We start from the raw sequence: 23,137 nt of genomic DNA, 5'->3' as shown, positions 1-23,137 counted from the left end.
TAACCTGAACGTGTCGAGTGCTTGATTTCTAACACCTTAGCGATTATTCACATATTTCGGGTTTCCTCTTAAGATTATATAAAACGTCGTTAAATACCATATGGAATGTCTATATTGTCAATTCTACTGAGGCCCGACCGCGGTCCGAGATAATAAGTAGTGAGAAACCTATCAACAGATTCACAATCAAAACTGATATCACATTTAAGTTATAAAGCCTTTACCTAAAGAAAATAATGTTAGTTTCTACTAATTTCAAATGTAATAGCAGTAAGTATACATTCAGGCTGATTAAGACTTACATCTTTATTCTGTAAATTGATTATGAATCTGTTATAAGTGATAATAGGATAATACTCTATAATATAATTATACTTATCAACCCGACTTTATTGTTAGTTGCAGTACTTGACCACAAGGCTACCCTACATGTTTCGTGTTGGTGCACTTCTAATATACTTGAAGTTGAAGCCCTTCTTTATACCTTACATGAATGTAGATATTTTACGTGATCGTGAAATATAACATGTGATTACATTATTTACATTACAATAACACATAACTTTGAGATCAACAACAGTCAAGCTTTAGCTAATCGCATAGATATACATTTAATACTTAAATTTTTGACATTCGGATTCAATATTTTACTTATCTAATCTAATAAAACAATTCATTATAAATCATAACGAGAGATCGGCAGTCTAGTTTGCGATATCATATTTTAAGATATATAAAGAATTTTCAATTACTCAACAACATGACTTTACATAAATGCATGTAAATTTGTAAGTTTCGATGATGGAAGTTACGGTTAGTTGGATAATTTCTGTAGTATAATATTACTAGAACCGATATTTTTTTTAATGCACTACATAATAATAACCGCAAACCAAATAAGACTTATCGTATTTTCTAAGTCTTTTTTTTCAAGTTGTTCTTGACTAGATTATTTGTATATTTTACACGTCATGCAACAAAATTGTAAATTATAACTAAATTTTATTGCTGCAAAAGCAATCACTGGTAATCCGGGAATGTTAAACTTGATTAACGATTATAATAAAAAGAATTTATTTCTATGTGAACATTTTTCTATAATGTCATGTTTAAATAAAAGTAATAACCAATAAGGGCCAAATCTTCATAATTACTAATTTATGATTTTATTTCAATAGGCCTATAGCTGTTCCTCTTACGAAATATTCTCTTCTACAGAGGAACTTTTTTAATAGAAGGGTATCAATATTTTAACACTTACTTGATAGTAAAATAGAATGTAATAAATTTAACAGGATATAACTTATTTACATAGGCGTTAAGTAATTTTAAGACAATTAGATTCGAACATCAAGTAAATATGTTTTAATGTTCATGTATGTAGAATATTAATAAAATGGAAAATTTCGATATTAGCTCACCACAATGAAGTTTGTTGGCATAATTAAAAATGATAATAGAAATATTGAACTATTACCAACTGAAAAATATTTTTAATGGATACCTATATTTTTATAACTGATTCAATAATAAAGGTTTTAATAATAATTAACGAAACGAGTATTCATTGATTGTAAGCGGGGTTTGAAGGGTGAGGCGTGTCGTGTAATTTTTTCGAAAGTGAAGAGAACATCGCAGCATTGTATACATGCATCACAACACTAGTAAGTTCAAAAGGGATCCGAATAACTTAAGAATTTCTATATAATGCAAATTCATTGTTCTTCGCTTCGTAGAAATAAGAGTCGAACATATTGAAGAAATATAAAATAAAGTAGATCCATTAGTTATGTTACATATCATCTTATGTACGGCTTTAAGAGCAGATAACATGCCTCACCATTGATTTATGCTTAAATATTGAGCGTAGAAAATCAAATTTAAATAGGGTCTTAATAGTTTTAACCCACCAAAAATAAGGTATTAAAATTTATCACAATAATTAAAATAGGATTAATTAAAACTACATTTTAACTAAACAAACAAAATTAAAAGCATTCATAGCTGTACGGGGAAGCTTGACAAATGAAGAAAAGTAGGTAGGTACAGATGACACTTTCTTTACTCCGTCGTCTGTGACCGCAATCTGCGATTACTCTGAAATCAGACAAAATATTTTTTCATTATAATATTTTTTATTTACTACCATGTGAAAATTTTCAACAATATGATTCTTCATTCAATACAAATGTAATAATATAATAGTATCGGGGATATATCGTCTCATAAACCTTATAGACTTGGTCACATCTTACCACAGAATAATAATTTTGCACTTAGCAAACTGTTCTATAACAGATCCCGAATGCCGACAAAAGCTCAATAGCACGGCATTGTGGGGCGACTTCTGACAGATTCGAGATAGAGGAGAAAAATAACGCAATATGTAGATTTACCAAGGGATCCTTAATCTTTCTTTTCGCCATCATCTGGGTCCTTGAGTGTGTGCCACTGTGCAATAGGGCGCCGTGGGCTGGCAAGCATGTCCGACCAATGGCGAAGCTCTGTTCCCGATGCGTTGTAGCCCAAAACCACTTTCCCGATTGGTTCCGAAGTGCCAATGCGATCATAGTCCACCACCGTTACCACTAGATTTACTTTCTGAAGAATAATTTCATTAATACACAAAATAATTAGTGATGCATTAATTTAGTAATGATTGTTTACAATATGTGTATGATATTGAGTTAAAATTATTATAATAATTATGTGTTCATCTGGACAAAACGGAAAGGTATCATTTAATATCTCGCCAATTCTTGTTTTATTTTTTGAACCCAATGTAGTTTTATTTATGAAGTAGAAAAGTAAATATCATATCCACATTGCGTAAGCGATGATTAAGTACATATTTTTAGGGTATTTTAGTAACCGGAAAAATGTTAATAAGTACCCTTTTTGCACACTACTATGAGATTTGGAATAGCCTAAGTTTGCCCGGGGAACGTAGGCAACGATAATTCCGTAACAAGGTAATACTGCTTAACAATCAGGAAATAAATTTAACCCTGTTATTGTTCAAAATATGCTTTTCTTACTTTGTTGCACTCAATCATCGGAATAAATGATTTGATGAGAATTTCATGTGTAGATTAGAAGGTAACAACTAGAAATCAGAGTAAAACTATTGAAGTCGTTGTACCTTATAATCATTTTATCATGCGACGTGAAATGTACCCACATTGACGACATTCTTCTAAGCAACGTCTCATGTCATATCATGGCAGAACATGCTGTTGCTCCATTCATAGTAAACAGCACATTTCGGATACTTACACTGGCAGGGAGCAAAGCAATGGTTTCAAACTGGATATATAAAAAGATAGTAAATAGTAGAAGAAGAACGAGGGACTGGATTCCTTAAACCATAAGTTATTACAATTTGAAGTCACCAAATTGTAATGCAGTTACGAGGGGAGATTCAGACCACACCACTCAGTAGGATGTATTGCTTAATGCCAGTGACGTATTTAAAATAATTTCAAAAATGAAAACCTTCAAATGAAACACCTAGTTACAAATGAAGGTCAACATTTCAAAAAATGAAATTAAATAAGTCAGGCCTTAAATAATACGAAGATGGATTATAGGTGAGAAGGTATGTATGTATAAGGCTTAGGACAGATAAAGTTAGGTAAAAGGGAAATAGCAGACAAAATACAAGGACCGCTACATTAAACTAGCAAACATTACAAAGGCAACACAACAAACAGAACAATGTTCCTAAATTAACCTAATTGCCTGATCCAGATATTGATTATTTGCAACATTAAAAAAAAAAAAATTAATAGGAAAGTACCTACCTACCTTCGTTAAGTTAGTTTTACTTTTTGGGTTTAAGATGAGTTTGTTGAGTACACATTATCGCAAAGTAGCTTTTAACAGAAATAGAATTCAAAAAATATCATTTATGAAATTGATTGTTTTATAATAAAATGATTTTATAGTAAAACAGTCAGAATGCGTCTCAGTCATCTTATTCATTTCATATTTAATTTTATAGAAAAACTGAGATAGATAAAAACATATAACATGAATGCTATGTGTGATGTACTTATGCCAAATTAAAAATACAAAAGTAACTTTAAGTAGGACCAGGATTGGCATGGATGCAAGTGGTGTTAAATTACTCGTAATCACGACAGTAAATTCACAACATCAAATCGCACATATTGGGGACATTTTTGAATGAAAATTAGTGCAACTTCTAAATTTTTAACTTTTAATAGATAATCATTCAGAATGTCCCTGCAATGTGCTGCAACACCAATTTTTGCAATCTCGGCTCGCACCTGTATTTGTTCGAATGGTACTTCAAAAGTAAATGACTCGTTGTAATAGGGATTCAGTGTGCATTTCTTGATGCTCGTCTTCTTTTTCTTCAGACGTTTGCCATTTTGCATGAGTGCTATCTTTACGTACGGATCTGCAGAGACGAAGCGACGTAGCAGGATATGAAAAAAAATGTAAAGAATGCAATGTTAATTATAATATAAAAGACTTTGTATGACTGGATATAATTACAAATTGAATGTGTCTATGGTGGTCTTGGCAGAAAACATATGATAACTAGGACATCCACACTTTTAGCAGTTCTTAACAAAACCAAGTTATTTCTAATGAATTGTAATGGTGCAAAACATATGAAACTAACTAGTCTTATTGATGGAACTGAAAGGCATACAACTATTGTGACACGGTAAAAAACATGTCGGTGCTATGGATTGGGATGTTTTTATTTAAGGCATAAAATTTATCTGATTTAATGAGTAAATAAAACAATCTTTGTAATAAACACAGTTGTACAAACAAAAGGATAGCGTCCAAAATTATTATTTTGTTTAATAAACTTGATAAGACTTTTATGGAGGCTAGTATTCTAAAAGTGTAAATATACTTTAATGATATCAAAAATATTGAAACAGTTTACCCTATTTGTTCTAGTGTTCCTGTGAAATTAGATAAAATAAAGAAATAAGGGTTAGCAGTGTTTTCGTAAGTGTAAAATATGAATCTGCAGAACGGTACCTGATAAACCACCGACGTCCATTTTCTTGAGGTTCTTAGCTTCAAGTATTACTACCGTCAATTTTCCAGCAGTGGGCACATAACGCAATGAGAAACAAATATCTCCCAACTTGTTGTCCTGCAACATACATCATACAATTTAAAGTAATTGATAAGAATGTTTGTAAAAACAAGGTATAAAATGATTGTGGTTTTTAAAAGGAGTCTTATCTGTGTTATATATTTGTACCAATGTATTTGTATTGTTTTGGTGAAATAAGTTATTATTAGCGCAGTCGATGCAGAGGCTTATGGAATTTTTATGTGGGGTCCCGTTCTATTAAAACCCGTTTTTATTTTGAATTTCTCGCCATTACATAAAAGTATTAGGCTCAATGAGTGTGAACTGTATGGAATAGAAATATAGGATACATTGTGTAGGAATTTTGTAGCGTTCACGGAACAGGTTTGTAAAGCTGTTTGTAAAAACAAAATAATATGGACCATAGATAACGCGGCTTAGGGCGGATCAGGGCACTTTAAAATCTCGTTACACCAAACAAAAAAAAAAAAAAACAAACAAAAAACAATAGCTCCGTGTGGTTACCTAGAAGCGTATTGGATGTAATGGCAGAACAATATTTCAGTTTACTGTGTTTGGTAACAGAAGTAAAAATAAACATACTTAAACTGAAACACTGTCCTGACGCACGTGCTTGGACGTAGCCCATACAAACTTGAGACGAAGGCTCAAAACAGGATTCATTTTGCATCTAATCATACGTACATTTGACTGACACGTTCATTGCGTTACATAAAACGTTTTAGCACATTTAATTCATTTCCTCTATAACAAAAAATAAAAACAAAACAAACTGTTTTACACAATGGAAAAAGACGAACAGAACAAAACAACGGTCATCAAACCTAAAAAGCAATCGGTTCTCGCTGAGGTTATCATTATTTAGAAGACAGAGTGTTTCATTACGATCTGTTGCCGAAATGTAGCCAATTATAATTTTTGTAACACCCAGCTCAGATCATCAATTAACGCTTACCTTATTTAAAGATCCCTAGCTACAGCCTGTACATCTAGATAAATCCTATGCGTAGGCCGCTGATACTCACTTTGTACCGAAGTCCTAAGTCGGCACTAAGTACCCATTTTAGTAACAGATCGCAATTATAATATCTAAACTAGTACATTTAACATAAGCATAAAATTCAACATGTATAAAATAGAACGTGCTTAAACTTTCAAAGAAATTATCTTAGTTCGCAATCTAAACAATATAGGGAGCAAATATGTAACATTGAATTTTTAGAAGAACAACCAACTTCTTTTTATTATCTAAATTGGTACTGAATTTCTTTGAAAGGTTAATTATTATCCATAATCAAATATATTCAGTTGAAGGTATTAGTAAACACGCACTACACATCGAAACTAACGTAGATTATACCAATAGATAAGGTGGTGTATGTGAGCAGCTCCATCAAGTGCCTATTATACCTAGTAAGCATTTGTAACGATATCCTAACTCGCGATAGTTGTATAAAATTCAATACAATTATTTATATAGATAAGCATTTTATATTAATTATTATGCAAATTTGTTACACTTTATCACAAGTAACAATAAAAAATTATTTACATGCATTGTTATGATGGCGTTTATATATACAAAAACAATTAAGCACTTGTTTAAATTATTGACAATATTTTTGTTAAATGTATTTTAAATAAGAACACAACAATCCAAAATCTTTTAAAGGTTTTCATGCTTAAAATTTTAAAAACCTATTGGGCAATAAAGTTTTTCACTGAAGGTACGTACGTATGATAATTGTTTGTTATTACTTTTTAATAAAAATAAACGTTGACGTATAATTAAAAAAAATAAAAAATAATATCCTTGAGCCGTTGTTTGTAGTCAAATAAAGTATATTAAACATTATTATAAATACGTCCATATTATCATATTGGAAAATTTCTCAACTGTTTCGTTCGTTTTAAATACATATATTAAGTATTCTGTGGCGATAGTGAAATCAGAATAATATTATTTAATTGTTTTCCTTATAATTGGGTATAATCGTGTATCATAGTATCGAGGAAGGAATACTTTTCCTAATTTCTGAGTAGAAAGAAAAGTAAGCAAAAACCTATAGCTTTTGTTTCGTTCCCATTTTAATTGACATTAGGTATACTATACGTGCGTGCAGTGCACAGCAGGCCTTCCTTAGATCAATGAAGAACACATTCATGATAATACCTTTCAATTATTATAAATAATAATAATTATAAAATTTTATTTATCATGCATATTCATTCCATTATGTAGGTTGTCAAATATGCTCAAGGCATTGATGCAATCATACTTAGAAATAAATTCTTCCCTCGTTCAAAAGGTAGCCTGTAACATACTTCGATATATTAATTAGTTAAAAAATGTTAATCGTATTTGATTATAATTGAAAATAAAATTAAGATTAAATTTATATTAACTATAGATAATGCAGCTGCAAAAGACTAGGTGAAATACGCAAAAGCAAAAGTGAATCAGTCATGACGTACTTACATTAAGCCAATTAAATAGTATACCACCGAATACCTTCAATTGTCACTTCATGTTTTGGAACTGTGTATCATTTAGGTAGATGTTTTCTACTCTTACCAAAAATATAATGACGAAGTTTTAATTAATATGCACTTGCATGAAATGACAATCATTTAGAAATGAGCACAACAAAGAACAGACATGCAACATTCCCCAGCCGCATAGAAAATAAATCAAAGTGTTGGATGGATTAACTTAAAGTTCACGAAAAATAATATGGTATGATAGGTGATAGGTATAAGGTGAATATTTAGTACTCTTATGTTTTTTTTTCTTATTTCTCCTATGATTTTAAATATCTTGTAAAATACTCGTTTGATGTTTGTATATTTAATAAATTTTGAGCCCCATTATTATACATTTGAAATATACAATAATAAATTCTTGATGTGTCTCAAAACAATACTTACGTGAATGATCATTTCGTTTTTGAAGCGGCATGCAAGATTGTTCAGGACACAATCAAACACAGCCAAGCAGAGCAGAGAAAATATGGAGAAAAAGAGAAAACCAAGTAAATATATTTTTGCTGTCAAAATCAAGTTTATCAGAAAAATAAATGACAATCCATTGAGGGGCCTTGACCTCGATCTGTTAACAATGACGTAGTTGATGAAACGGACGATACGCGGCACGCGTTACAATAATGTATGTCAAGGTTCCTCTGAGTAAAAAGTGCATAAAATCTCAAAATTATAAATCACTTTTTCAAAAAAACCGTTGAATTTAAATCAGATAAGAGATAATGGAGATACACAAAGAAATATTTTAATTGTAAACAAAGAATTGGTGTTTATTGAAACAGTGATTTAAAAGTAATAATTATTGAAAGAAACAATGCTATTCTGCCAAAACACAACGATGAGGGTCTTGTACGACTTAATAAAAGTGTTCTTATGAAAAGCGTGTATGTAGTGTGTTTTGCCAGTTTAGCCTAAAGCTAAGAAAAAGAAATATCTTCCTTATTTAACATTGTATAAGATGTTGCTCAAAGTTATTTTTCTATGTTGTGCAATCATGACGGTATTTCCATATATGGTTAAGTGTTTTCAGAAAATAGGCTGTTGATGTGACCTGGGTGTAACTGTTAACAGATTCGTTAACTATGTACCAATTCTTAATTTTATCGCAACATTGTTAAATGTATACAAAATTATCATCTACCTAGAGTCATAGCAAGGTATACTTTTCATTTTGAGATCTCATCTTAAATGACTCTTATCTATATTCTTAAAAGAGATTAAAATAGTTTGATAGGTAGACATTTGTTAAGTAACAAAGGAACCGACATGTTTTACCTACGACCTCGACAAAACGAAAAATAGATGGAAGTTAAAAATTATCGTAAATTTCTTATTACCAAAATATCAACGCTGAAAAGAAGATTAAATTATAATATACGGGAAAAAATTACACAAATTGAGTTAGCCTCGAAGTAAGTTCGAAACTTGTGTTACGAGATACTAACACATTATTATATGTATAAGCTTATATTTACTGTATTAGTAATGCAGTTAATGTAGAAAGTAAAACGTTTTGTTCATTTCAGCCACACCTCAACCTCGACTTGTGAAGGGGTGGAATATTAATCTATTTACAAAATACAAATCTATGCTATAATATCATTAGATTTATTAAATTTGTACAAAAAACTGTTAAATGGATTTTGTGTATATCTCGCACCTGACCGCCTTCGCCTTCGACGCTCTGCAGCTCTCGCCATTCCTCGATGGTCTGCGCCAGGTCTACCTGACAAAGTGGCACCTTGACCTCGCCAATCTGGTCATGCTTTGAGAATCGGTCAAAATCGAAGATTGCGAATACTAGCGTTTTGTTCATTGCATCGGCGTAGGGTACGTTCTGAATAACATATAATTGTAATTATTACAAACATTTTTATTCACTTTAATACTTACTATGAAATAATAATACACTTCAAAAGATCTCTGTTATAAACACCACTACGTAGATTTGATCTCATGCGTACACTAAAAACAGATATCGTTTTATGGTGTTGTCACAGACATCAAACTTCTTCTGTCAGGTCAGTGGACCTAGCCGCAGCTAAATCATATGTTTGAGTACGAAAGGGTAGTTGAGACATGAAAGTCTAGTTCTATTTTCTGGACATTACCACGGAAATAGAGAAATAGCTAAAACTATAATCGCTCACCTTGAAAACGAACGTTTCGTTGAAAACTGGACTTAAGGTCTTTCGGTGGACTTTTGTCTCAAATTTCTTCTTTTTGTCTGGTAGAAGGTAAACTTTCACATAGGGATCGGATGTCCCACCCATGTCTAGAGCTGGAAGATCTTCCGCTTGAATAACAGTAACTGACAAACTGTTGTTATTAAAGTCATACTCGAGCTGAAAATCAACATTTATCATGAAGATGAAGGCAACCTTAATCATCTGAAGAGTTTTTTGAGTTAAGGTTAATATGAACCAGAATTTATTAGATATTGAAAAAGTATGAATTTTACGAGCTTTTCTTTTCAATTCGTACCTTAAATTGGAGTTTGCCTAGCTTTTGCTCCTCTTTCTTGGAGTCACCGTCGTCCGGCTCCTCGGCGTTCTCCGTCAGTTCCTCCATGTCCGGCTGAACCTAAATGCATGTCCCGCGCCAAATTTCACATGAATATCTCATATCTTACAAGTACATGAATGACGACGATCTACACGTGTAAAAGGACACGTAAGTTAAAAAAATATATGAGAGTAACTAGTGTTCACTATAAAAAATCAGAAACAAAAAACAAAATATGGTTATGTGGTGGAACTGTAACATTACCTTCTCCTTGTAAGCAGAACCTAGGAGTTGGACGGATTTCAGGTCGACTCCTTTCATACCCTTTTTGCCATCCTTGGAGCGTCTCTTGCGGAAACATCTTCTGATGCAGCAGAAGCATATTCCGAGCACCACGACCGCAACGCCTGTCAAAATGTTTTTTATATTTGATAAAACATTGTCTTATGTACTTGCAATATCTACGGTTGTTTATTTAGTTTAAGGTATTTTTTATCATTATTTAACTTGAGATTATTTCTATCTATTTATGAAAAATATATTGACTTTAAAAACTACAAATATTGAACCAAAACTTTGTCAGCGCTGATTGAGTATTAAAAACACTTTAATCTATTACGTATCTTTTTCGCGCACTATTTGTTACTGCTTTTTGTCCTTATCTACCTTAATCTCAATTACAATAACAGCACCTACACGGCAAATTTTTAGGCAGTGTTTGTTTTTTTATAAATGTGACAAATAATTGAAATGAAGAGAATAATCTTACCAACAAGAATGGCAACAAACTGCCATGTCTCCATGCCGATCTTTTTGGCAATGTCGGCCGTTACCTCCCCGATGGTCTCTTGGGAAGGTGGTATTGACGTAGTTTCCATCGATAGTTCCCCAGCTGCAAAGAAGCATGTATTTGACATCCTTGTGAATTCATAAGGTTATGTGTTTACATGTTACTTAACACGACAAATATTATAATGTGAGGAATGTACTCTACTTACGTAAACCAATTTATAATATTATATCATAAACAACGTATTATTGAGTTGTTATTCTGAGGTGTATTTGAACTCGGGATAAACCGTCATCATTGCTTTTATTAAAGATTAAATATATTTCGATTAGAAGTCACCATCATTTGCTAACGGTAACTAACGTTTGTAATCGTTAGTGTTCACGATTTTTAGGATCTATATACATATATTTATCATCTTCAGTTATTTAGAGATTTGGATCTGAAGAGTTAAAAAATAAAAGAGATAAGTACCTATTGATTTAGATTACAAGTAGGTACTTAAACGAATTAATTGTGAATGAAGTAATTGCGAAAATCTTCAACATGGTAAGTATGTTGGTTTTAATAACTCAAATATTGTGTTGATCCAGAATATGTGAAAAACAGAAGTTAACTTGTTTTTTTACGACATAAACTTACAAAAAAATATTCAAGAGACATACTGCGATGCAGGGCTTGTCCGCTAGTTAAATATATTTGAAGATTCATAAGCTAACCTTTTAAGCTTTACAAATAAATGTGGTCGCTACTGTTCAAATTGTAAGTTTAAAATTTTCAAATGAATCGCTTAGGTTCGAAAATGCATACTATCGACTTACGTAATTCTGTGGTGGAGCCGCCTTCTTCGGCTGCGTTTATTTCCGCAGTTTCTCGCCGCCATCTTAACAGCCTGGCCAGAAGAGGTGACATTTTGTCTGCCAAAAATAATGAAATTAATTCTGATGTTTTAATAAGTCAAACTTCAAAAATTGCCAACTGACAAGAAAAGGAGATTCTCAAATCAATGTTAAGCAATCACTAGAACCATGGCAACATCGTGAGGCATGCTGTGACATGCCACGATGCCCAATGCCCCATGATGTTCGTTGTGGCAAGGATCTCACGGCATGGCGACACGAGAAGTTTCCAGGGTTCCCGTACGGCATTTGATATCTTTTCAAATTCATTAATTATCGGATGTGAGATTATTTATTCTAGATACAAATGATTCTCTAAAATAAATATTTTTTGTGGCGAATTGAAGAATCGATTATACTTTCGTTGAAGGAAAAGTGCACTTTGGATAATCAAACTAATAAATTATAATTATAGATTTATTGTAGTAGAACCACTAAAGAAGAATACATAGAACTATATTTTTTTTGCTCTCGAAAACACAATTATTATTAATTGCGCGATAAAAGTAATTTTTAGCGCGCAATTAATATTTTTCTCTTTTTAAAACAATATTTTTTTTTGTATTCTCGGTGGCCAGTATGTCGGCCTCCATGCACGGGAATAATTGCTAATCAGCCAAATTAATTTTTCGTTATCAGCACAGTAGGATATTTTCTGGGACAGTTGTGGCATGCGACAGACTATGGTATATACTTAACTAGCGACCCGCCCCGGCTTCGCACGGGTGCAAAATTATAAATGTTATCTATATATATAAAACTCTTCCGTTACTGAGTGACTGACTGACAGACAACGCACAGTCGAAACTACTGGTCGTAGACAGCTGAAATTTGGAATGTAGGTTCCTTGGGATATGTAGGGGAGCACTAAGAAAGGATTTTTGGAAATTCAACCCCCAAGGGGGGGAAAAGGGGTAAAAACGTTTCTATGAAAAATCTTATTCCTTGGGTTTATAAACTTGAAACTTGGCATGAACACTTACATAGGCAAGTAAATATGTTTGACATTATAAGTTTTTTCAAACTACCCTCCAATCGTGATTTAGGGGGTGCGATTGGGTGACTGATTTATTAACGCACAGCCGAAACCGCTCGGTATAGGAGTCTGAGATTTTGAACAGAGGTTCCTTTAGTAACATAAGTGAGCACTAAGAAGGGATTTTTGAAATGTCAACCCCCAAGAGGGGGAAACGGGATAAACTGAGCCGGGGCTGCGGGAAAGTTCTAACGAGATGCCGTGGCCCCGGAACGCAAAGGGCAACTGAAGGAACGAGGTGGGTTTTAGTCAGTAAAAGTCTGACACTCCCTTCCGTTCCACCCAGAGCGGGAGAGGTCATTTGATGATTTCCCATCCTTAAAAAAAAAGACTTTGTATGACAACTTTCAGTCGTCTCTTTAACATACATAATAACATACATAATTATGTACATACATGCATAACATTAATAACATCACGCCTTTAAATCCCTATTTTGTGTTAACACTACCCATACAAACAGCTACGAAATTTGTCCGCATCCATTTTCACCTAAATTCTTAACGTTAATGAGATTTACTTTTTATTATCAGGTCAACCTAATAGCCTCACATGTTCGTATAACTTCGTAAGAATTTTCTTTCAACTCCTAACCGTTGAGGAGTTGTACCTTCCATCATCAGCTCATTCACATGGGATGATGACTATCAGACGCAAATACTTAAACAGATCTATGAAATTGTCAAAAACGTAATTGTCTGAAAATTTGAGGTTTGCCCTTGATTTCCCTGGAATACCATCATCAGATCCTGACTAGGTAACAACGGGACCAACTTGAAAGTATACTCTACCGAACAAAAAAAGAATCACGTAAATCGGTCCATAAATCTCGGCGTAATCGGTATGCATAAATAAAACACCCGAATTTTATTTTCTATTAACTATCACGAGTTGTCTCGATGCTCGATAGATGGCGTTGGCATCGAGATAGATCGCGCTATGGTTTCGTTACCGTCATTTAGCTAGGTAGCGTAAAATATTTTAATTTATCGTGTAATTTTAGCAGCGCCCCTAGCGGACATACGCGAAACTACATATTACACACTACAAATATTTTGATTTGAAATTATTATTCGTTTGATTCATTAACTTTTAACTTGACTTATTTAACTTATTTTACTCTCTATTTCAGTTAATTTTTGATTTGTTGATTAGATTTGATATTTTTGATAGTATATTTAGTTAGTATTTTTTATTCATTTCTTTGTTACTTTATTAGTCTTAGTTAATTTCCATAGATATAGTTTTAGTTAAAAAAATTCTAATTAAAATGGTTCAAGAAATTTTGTTTGTTAATGGGAATTATATTCCTCATGCTGTGGTAGATATAGAAAAAGATGGAGCCTGTTTATATAACCGAATTACACGTGGGCGAAGCCGCGGGCGGAAAGCTATTATACATAAAAACCTTCCTCTTGAATCACTCTACCTGTTACAAAAAACCGCATCAAAATCCGTTGCGTAATTTTAAAGATTTAAGCATACAGACAAACAGACTAAAATAGCGACTTTGTTTTATACTATATAGTGATGTTGAATTTAGGTGCTTCAGGAGCTTTACGAAATGATTCATACCTTTTTTTTTGTTTTTTTTTTTGTTTCATTTTTTTTTTTTTAAAAAGGTATGAATCATTTCGTAAAGCTCCGTCACAAAAATTGGTTTAAGTAATTTTTTTTTTATTTTGAAAGGATATATGCTTCCTCCCGGACATCCCTTAATCACCAAGTCAAGATCTGATAAATAGAACATTAAAAATGCATTGTGATTTTTTCAATCATCAGCGTAAAAAAATATGAAGTTTCATAAACTTAAACGCCCTTTTCACTCTTATATGATTGGAATTAAATAAATGCATTATATTTTTACAACTGAAAATTTATTTAATTCAAAAGTTTCTTGTGTCCCATATACAAAATGGCGAAGTTTCATACAACTATTACTATCCCATTATAGTTTTTTAAATAAATTATAGTAATGCTTTATTACTATATCCATTGGACGACAATCTCAAAACATAAAAGCTGACCCCTGTATTGCCCCCTTAGAGGGTTGAAGTGAAGGAAATTTTGTACAGCAATTTTTAATTACATCTAAACCGCGTTCAAATTGGAGTAATAGTTTGGCATGGTTTCAACATATTGGTCATGTAAAGTATAAATGAAAAAATGTAAATGATATGGGGTATCATATCAATTTATGGTTAATATTTTTAGTTTGTTGTTATTATTTAAATTATGTATATAGATTATTAGATAATTTAAATTGGCTTTAAATATTATGCTATTAAGATATTAATATTACGGCAGTCTTCACCTTATTTGAATAGATTAAAAAAGGTATTGTTTTGGTTGCCAGTTTCATCTAACACAATAAATCGAAACGCTGTACTTAAACGTTATTCAATTGTATATTTAAAAAAATCCTTGTTTTCTTTATATTTTCGGTGAACTGAAGTTCAAAATATTAGTGACTAGATTTTGCACGGGGCTTTGCTCCCATGGATAATATAAAAAAAAAACCTTTGTTACTCTTGATGTGGCAAAGTAACAGTAGAATTTTTTTAAGAAATTTGGTGAAAATTAAACAACATAACATGATGATATTACAATGAAGAATAAAAATAATATAAGAACCAGTCAGTTAACCTTTGGCATATAAAGTAAAGTTGTACTTAATTGGGTGACGCCTCAGAAATATAGATAAGTATTTAAATAGAGCTAGAAATGTATTGTATTAAAATACAATGAAGATAAAGGAAAAGGACAAAAAGCTACTCGTACAATGTTTTACAAAAATATAAATTGACGGTGTAATTATTTCAATCAACAGTGTTTAAAACATAGAACTCTTGAAGTGCCGTGACTAAAGATTCAGCCCAATCCTCTATTGGGCAGAGGATTGGGGTGAATTTTAGTCACGGCAGGCGACGTATTTTTTATATGGCAAAAAAATTACACATTTCAAAGTTAAAGTAGTTAAAATTGCCCTATGTAATCTTATCAATTGTCGGTAAAAGAAGTGAATTTGCGAATTCACTTCTTTTACCGACAGTGACTGAATTAAAGTAGGATATGCTGATTAGAGAACCAGTTATAAAGATGGCAAGTAGGTAAGCTGAACTCGAAGAGACAGAAAAAGGAAAAATAAAAAATGTTTCTTAACGTGAGTTTTGAAGGCTGAGAGAGTAACTGGGATCATGCAAAGATGATAGAGAGGTTTATTATAAAATATGAAGATGCTAACACTAAGTACAAGATTTACAAGACGATTAATTTTGTTAAACTATAGGGATAGATTCTGAGATTATAAATAACTAGTGGCACATTAGTTAGTAGATGATCATAATACGTTTTATTAAGTAGGTACTTAATATTCAGGGTACTGTATGGTTGTATTACCAGGCATTCGGCCTTTAGAACAGCTTGTTTAGAAATATGAAGTGATGCTGTAGCAGATAGGATTTGTGAAGAAAACACATTATAGGATAAGCTTGATTTATAAGGTCTGTTGTCTAGTCTTGGTAAGTATATATTTTAGTTCAGTCACATATTGACGCCCACATAAAGTTACATTATAAAAATAGATTTTCAAATATGGACATATGGCTGTATTTTAAAGGTAAATGAAACTACATAAAGGTTGTATTGTAAGTCCAAATTTAGCAAACATTCATTGTTTTTTTATGAAATTTAAATAGCCTCTTGGAATTCTATAATGATCTTTGGCTTTCATCGCCCTGTTTTGCTTAACAGCAGATTGCTATATCTCACTTAATTTTATTTAAATAATAAGAACTTATATTAAATGGTTATGCTATAACATTTCTTAGAAAGTAAATATAAGTATACACTTCAGGATTAGAGAGGAAGTTATGAGTAACCTTTTAAAATTCAATGGCTGCCATACGGGTTTGAGAAATGGGAGGGGATTCTAAAACCGCACTGACCTTTTTCGTTTACTTTCCTTTCCTAGACCGACAGTTTCTTGACTTCTGTTTTGCAGACACTATGCACTGAATCGACACATTTCTACGAGATCAAAGTTGATCAGAGTCACGGTTCTGTTGAAGCTAAGATAGGAGAATGCGCGCGCATTCGATCGATTGGCGCTGCGCGATGGCTGACGATTCGGCCCTACGCCAAGTGGCTACGTACGTCACTTTCTGCGTATATCGAATAGTCAACCTTAAGTGCGTATATCGAATAGTCAACCTTAAGATGAATGGCAAAATATTTTTCAGATTACCATGTTTATACAGTTAATTGGTTTAATTACATTAAAAAAGAAAAGCTAGCTGGATAAAACTAATTTAGTTGGGTTAGGGTGTATTTTAAGTAATGCAACATACATAAGTATCGATTTTTGTTTTACCTTCGAAATTGATAAGTAGTTGTATCGTTAGTTGTTTATCGCAAGAATATTATTTTTTTTGGATAAATATCCAAATTATTTTGCACTTGCACTGAGGTCCATAATAATATATTATCTTTTCTCTCGCTTTAGTAAAAATAAATAGAAGATAGTGTATACCACTATTGGACATAAGCATTTCTTTTTAACATTTGTGAATAGCCCAGACACGTTATCGGTACGATGTAAAATAGAATAATGTTACTTAAGATAAAATAGTTCCATATCAATTATTCTCTCCAGCATCAGGTGCAGCATCCCGATTTTTCGGAAAATTTATCGTTAGTCATGGGAAATAATCCGCTCAGTGGCAGTATACCTATGCTATTCGCAAACCTTAAATACTCGAAAAATTTTATATTTACAGTTAAATAGTTTTAATAATAATAATAAATTCTTTATTTCAGATTTTGCAATCCATAGTGTTAGTAACAATTTAACTTACTGGCTATGTTAGTATAAATCAATATTAATAACAAAATAATAAAAATAAAACATTTATAATTTGGCTACAATGTTTCGGCCCGTAATGCATCGGTTCACCCAAGTTGTCATAATGAGTGAATCATACCTCCCACAAATGGTTTTCAGGATAGCATTCGTACTGGCCCGCACTCGCTTAAGCATTGAGGCTGATCTCTTTCTCAAAATAGCATAGAAATCATCGGTATGTGCCTGAGCGAACATATCCGATGCACTACACCCGCGGGATAGCCCGAACATTACCCTGAATCCATTGTTGTATTGAATTCGCAGGTCACTGATGACCCTCTGCGTATAATTGGCCCATAGGCTACACGTGTAGAAAACTTGACAGTACGCTTTAAAAAGCGTAAATTTAACTTGCTGACCACAACGCGCAAACCTACGTGCCAACATATTGCATCTGATCGCCAGCGCCCTGCGTTCCCTCTCCATATCGTTATGGTCTCTAAGACGGTCGTCGACAATATGCCCCAGGTACTTAAATTGATATACGCGTTTTAAAATATGACCATTTAGCCTTATGTCAGGCACGGAGACAGGGTATTTGCCGCAGACCGTCCTAAACACCATAAACTCACATTTATTTGCATTGTACAGCAAACCTTCTTCTGTTTGCTTTCAAGAAAGGCGTTCAGGCAAAATAACGTTTTATTCTCACCTCACTGAAGTTTTTCTCGTAGATATATAGCAGGAAAATTGGCCAACGATATGAGTTACTCCTATGAACGCGAGTACTAGAAAAACTTGATAGGTATTGTTCTCTTTTGAACTGACTTCAAAAATGGAGGAGGTTTCAAAATCTGCGCATTGTTGCTTGTACAGTTCGACTCCTAAGTCGAACTGTACCAATAAATAACAATGCAATAACTCCACCAACAAGAATATTAAATAAACCTATATTATGAGTTGTGTGTTGTTGGTTTTCTTCTTAAATTTAAGAACATTTTTGTCGGTGGAGTTATGACTCTTATTAGAAAAAATTCAGTCCTTGTTATGATTACCTCTTTAAGAAAACTTGAAAAAATCCATCATTTTCTCTGATATTAGTGAATACTACTCTATTTTGCGTGCTATATGGTTGCCCTTGGAGCAAAACAAATCAATCTATCAGATGTTTTTTCTATTGCTTTTTTTGTTTTCATTTTCTTACAAAGCTTTAATCCTTTAGTCCAAGTAAAAATCATTTTAATTACTTTGATTTTTTGAAAAATGCCGTGTCCACTGCAGTCACAAGCTACAGCTAAGGCGTCCCATCGTACAAACAAGTGAGCATTACAGTAACAAACCTTTCCCTTACTTTTGTTTAATGCTATCTACTTTACGTTTACAAAATTTGGAATTTAAATGAAATATTATTTATTTTAAGTGGTTAAACAAACCTAAGGAAAGTAAAAGTTTTGTTGAAAATTAGAAACATAAAAACCACATTTTTTACCTGAATTACAGTTACATTAATTTTCGATCAAATTACTTTCTCCCGAGGGAGAGCACTATACGTGCATTACATACATACATACATATGATCACGTCTATATCCCTAGCGGGGTAGACAAAGCCACCAGTCTTAAAAAGACTGATTGGCCACGCTCAGCTGTTTGGCTTAGTGATAGAATTGAAATTCAAATAGTGACAGGTTGCTAGCCCATCGCCTAAAAGAGGAATCTCAAGTTTATACGTGTATTATTGTGCTTATATTAATGTAACAATGTATTACAGTACATCACAAAGACCCATTGAACTGAAATGCCATCTAAATCTATCTAGTTATTATCCGATGTTATTGTTATCCGAATATAACAATCCGTGTAATATAGTACCTACTATCACGTGGGACGTCAAACAAATACGAATTTACCCAATGGACTAGTTATCCAATTTTCCGTTATTGCCATTTGATTACGGACATACATACCTATAGTCACAGATATAGGTATACCTTGCGGAGTAGATAGAGCCAACAGACTTGAAAAGACTGAAAGGCCACGTTCAGCTTTTTGGCTTGATGATAGTAGTGACAGGATGCTAGCCCATCGCCAAAAAGAAGAATACCAAGTTTATAAGGATATCCCTTAGTCGCCTTTTACGATATCCATTGGAAAGAGAAGGAGTGGTCATATGCTTTTTTACCCTAAAAATGCTGTGTTATCTACGTACGCTGATGAAGTCGCAGGTAAACAGTTAGTAGTACATCTAGCATTAGCTAGAAGCAAGTCAATAAACAATGACTAACTCTAGCATAACTAGCTAGCTATGTACGAAGTACCAAAATAGGTATTATTCCTTATTCGTAACTTATTAATGGTGTATAAGTCAGGCTTCAGGCGCAGAATTCATTTTGTCAATAGAAACAAATACCAATTAAACACGAGGGTTTACATACGATCTAATAGGTATGGGTGTGGGTCGTCGTGTAAATTTGTATAAGGTGGATTTCAAGTTCTAGCAATAAATTGGCTTTGACACTAGCATGGTTGGTAATCTCGACTGAAAACTGTACACTTTCTATTTATTGCAAGGTATAAATTTACGGAACATGCCCTGTCCCATATCATAAGTTCCCACAAAACTTGGAAGTCCGAGCAGCAATTCACCAAGGTCATTCAAAATACTCGCTTGGAGTAAAAGTGTGTTTGACATATTCGGAGACGTAAGCCCGCTTTCGCTGCATTTTGGAGCAGTTGTGTTAAAATAAAATAAAAATTGGGGATAACTTTAACAGATATCCTGGTGCTCGAAGGGTTTGCCTAAAAAGCTTTGTCTCAGAAAAGCATAGGTACTGACGTCATTTATTAAATTTACCTATTTTCTAATAAAGTTTTCGAGCAAGTACATTCCCTGCACATTTTTTACTTCGAATTTTCCAACTACATATTCGTTGTTCGAATTAATTTACGCTTTATGTAAATTAATTCGAACAATGGAGTTAAATATAACTTTATCATCCTTTGGAAATTTGCTTAAAATTGAATGAATGATGTTTGCTTGATAATTAAATATCATCGAAAAGGTGCTGTGGAAAAAATATCACGTAATTCTTTGTATAAATAAATTCCATTGTTTAGTAACGTTATCTTTTCCAATTAATGGCAACAGTTACATCAGTAAATAAAAAAGTAAGTGAGTATAGTACCTACAGTGGAATTCCTGATTGAGTTACTACAGAATTGTAATGTAAAAACATAACAAAAGATTATTTACATTTTAAATATTATGTAGACGTATTATGAATAAAATACTTAGATTAAAATGTATTTAGTGCCTAAGGACATAAATGTAGGAAAGAAACGCATTTTTTATAAGTGAATGAAGCCTCAAAGTGAAAAAGACGGGCATGAGTGAGTGAGAGGGATAAGAATAAGAGATGGCGGATAGATGTATTCTTTATATTGAATGGCAAAGCCTCCTCCGTACTAAATTTCCCTGAAAATCAGCGCATTGTGTAACCTCATCATACACATGCATATGCTGAGTAGAAAGTGGAAACCCTTTTTGGTCGCATCAAGTATTTTTTTAATTTCTATGTTTATAAACAATGTAATGTTACCTACATCTTGCGCCAAATAAAGATTTTTCATTCTTTCTTTAGATTAAGGCGGAAAAGACGTTTGTATAGAAGTATAATTAACAGTTCTTATAAGTGTACACTATTTTTTTATTCCGCCAATTTTACTTTAACTGTGAATGGAAATGGATCGTCGGTAATGAAAATCTGCAGCAACACAGTTTGAAATTGATGTAGAGAATAAATTTCTACTCGAACCTTTATACAATCGAAACCTTTAAGACAAATGTAAGTAAGTCCTTCATTCGGCAGTAAAAAGTATAGTTATAAAAATTTCTACTCTTGTTACCTATTTAAAAATCAGATAACGTAATAACTCATGTTTATGTGGAGTCGGCCCAGTCAGTTCCATTCATTTACCATTTTACTAACAACAACCAATTTAAGATGTGTGATTGGTAAAATCTAGAATGAATTATTTTTCAAAAAAAAAAGCGTAGTAATAAAGAAACGGCTACATATCATACTAACGCCCAAACTAAAGAAACTACCCAAAATACAAACTGATATATTTTTTTAAGCCGTGTGGTTCCCGGCACCAATACAAAAAAGAATAGGACCACTCCATCTATTTCCCATGGATGTCGTAAAAGGCGACTAAGGGATAGGCTTACAAACTTGGGATTCTTTTTTAGGCAATGGGCTAGCAACCTGTCACTATTTGAATCACAATTCTATCATTAAGCCAAATAGTGGCCATTCAGTCTTATCAAGACTGTTGGCTCTGTTTACCCCGCCAAGGGATATAGACGTGACCATACGTATGTATGTATATATTTTTTTTATTTGATTAAAAATCTGTTACTAGTATGTAATAAGTTTGATGAAACCAAAAAATAAAAGGAGAAAAAGGCGCAGTATGCGTTGTGAAAAGTCAATACATACGTATATTATAAAAAGAACACTTATAGTTGGATGGGAAAGTTACTACCACCGACAAGGGCTTAACAATACGTTCAATATCCAGAGAATATTTTATTGGAATCGAGGTACTAATTAATACCTATATGTGATTAAAAATATTTTTTTTTACTTGCGAAGATTCAGTGTCTATGTAATTAATTAGTAAATTAATAAGGTTATCATAAGTGTATGCAGTAATGTTCCGACTCAACATTTATTTTTAATCGTTTAGAGACGCCATGACTTCTTAAATATACCTACTTCGACTACATCTTTGTTTATGCAAACCAAGATTTGGAATAAAAACTAATTAAAAAGTTTAAAATTAAATTAATAAATTCAACTAGACTAGTTAAATGAAAGGAAACGAAGTCAAGAATAATTATATTTATATTTAAAGGTTGCGTAACGAGACCGATTCTAAGGGTTGTTGTATACGAGCTCCCTGCAGCCTTATTATTTATGTGACAACTTGTTAATGATAAAGAAATATGCTTACCAATTGTTCTATGGAGCACTAGGTGAGGAGAACAACAGTACAGTCATAGATTCCCATAACTGTAGAGGTTTCACAGAATAAAATTGGGAGTGTCGTGTGTAGTCTGCGTCGATCGGAAGGAGACTGACGGGATGTTTTCAGTCAGCAAGCGCTGTCGTCGACTTTTCAGCGCAATGTAGCGGCATTCTCGTAAACGCTGTAAATTTTTACAGCACCTTAGCGATTGATTAAATACAGTATTTGTAAAGGAGCCATATTTTTCTGCAAGTGTCAGCTAAACTTTTGGCTTATAGAATTGAGTTTGGTAAGATCACAGCGTGTGATTTGGATTGGTTTCGCTAATCGTATTTTTTTAGTTTTAACTAGCCAATATGGAAGCAAATCAGATATAGAGT

General features: G+C 32.8%; 1 protein-coding gene across 3 annotated transcripts; it reads right to left on the bottom strand.

Moving 5' to 3' along the window:
* Positions 1–1,261: 1,261 nt before the first annotated feature.
* On the bottom strand, positions 1,262–22,901 carry LOC106135224 (synaptotagmin 1). 3 transcript variants are annotated; one of them, XM_060947954.1, is made up of 11 exons: positions 22,743–22,901; positions 11,768–11,863; positions 10,926–11,048; positions 10,421–10,563; positions 10,136–10,234; positions 9,802–9,996; positions 9,312–9,488; positions 5,029–5,137; positions 4,293–4,426; positions 2,397–2,601; positions 1,262–2,097 (listed from the first exon to the last, which is right to left on the bottom strand). In XM_060947954.1, the coding sequence occupies exons 2-10, from the start codon at positions 11,856–11,858 to the stop codon at positions 2,407–2,409; spliced, it is 1,266 nt and encodes a 421-aa protein (XP_060803937.1). In that variant the 5' UTR covers positions 11,859–11,863; positions 22,743–22,901; the 3' UTR covers positions 1,262–2,097; positions 2,397–2,406. The 3 variants fall into 3 exon arrangements, with proteins under 3 accessions (XP_060803937.1, XP_060803939.1, XP_060803938.1); XM_060947956.1 differs by having other exon boundaries at positions 10,136–10,228; XM_060947955.1 differs by lacking the exon at positions 22,743–22,901 and adding an exon at positions 16,829–16,948.
* Positions 22,902–23,137: the final 236 nt, after the last annotated feature.

Source organism: Amyelois transitella, chromosome 14 (assembly GCF_032362555.1).
Source record: "Amyelois transitella isolate CPQ chromosome 14, ilAmyTran1.1, whole genome shotgun sequence".
Taxonomy (NCBI): Eukaryota; Metazoa; Arthropoda; class Insecta; order Lepidoptera; family Pyralidae; genus Amyelois; species Amyelois transitella.
The sequence above is the reverse complement of the archived record's forward strand: the minus strand, read 5'-3'. Positions and strand labels throughout refer to the sequence as shown.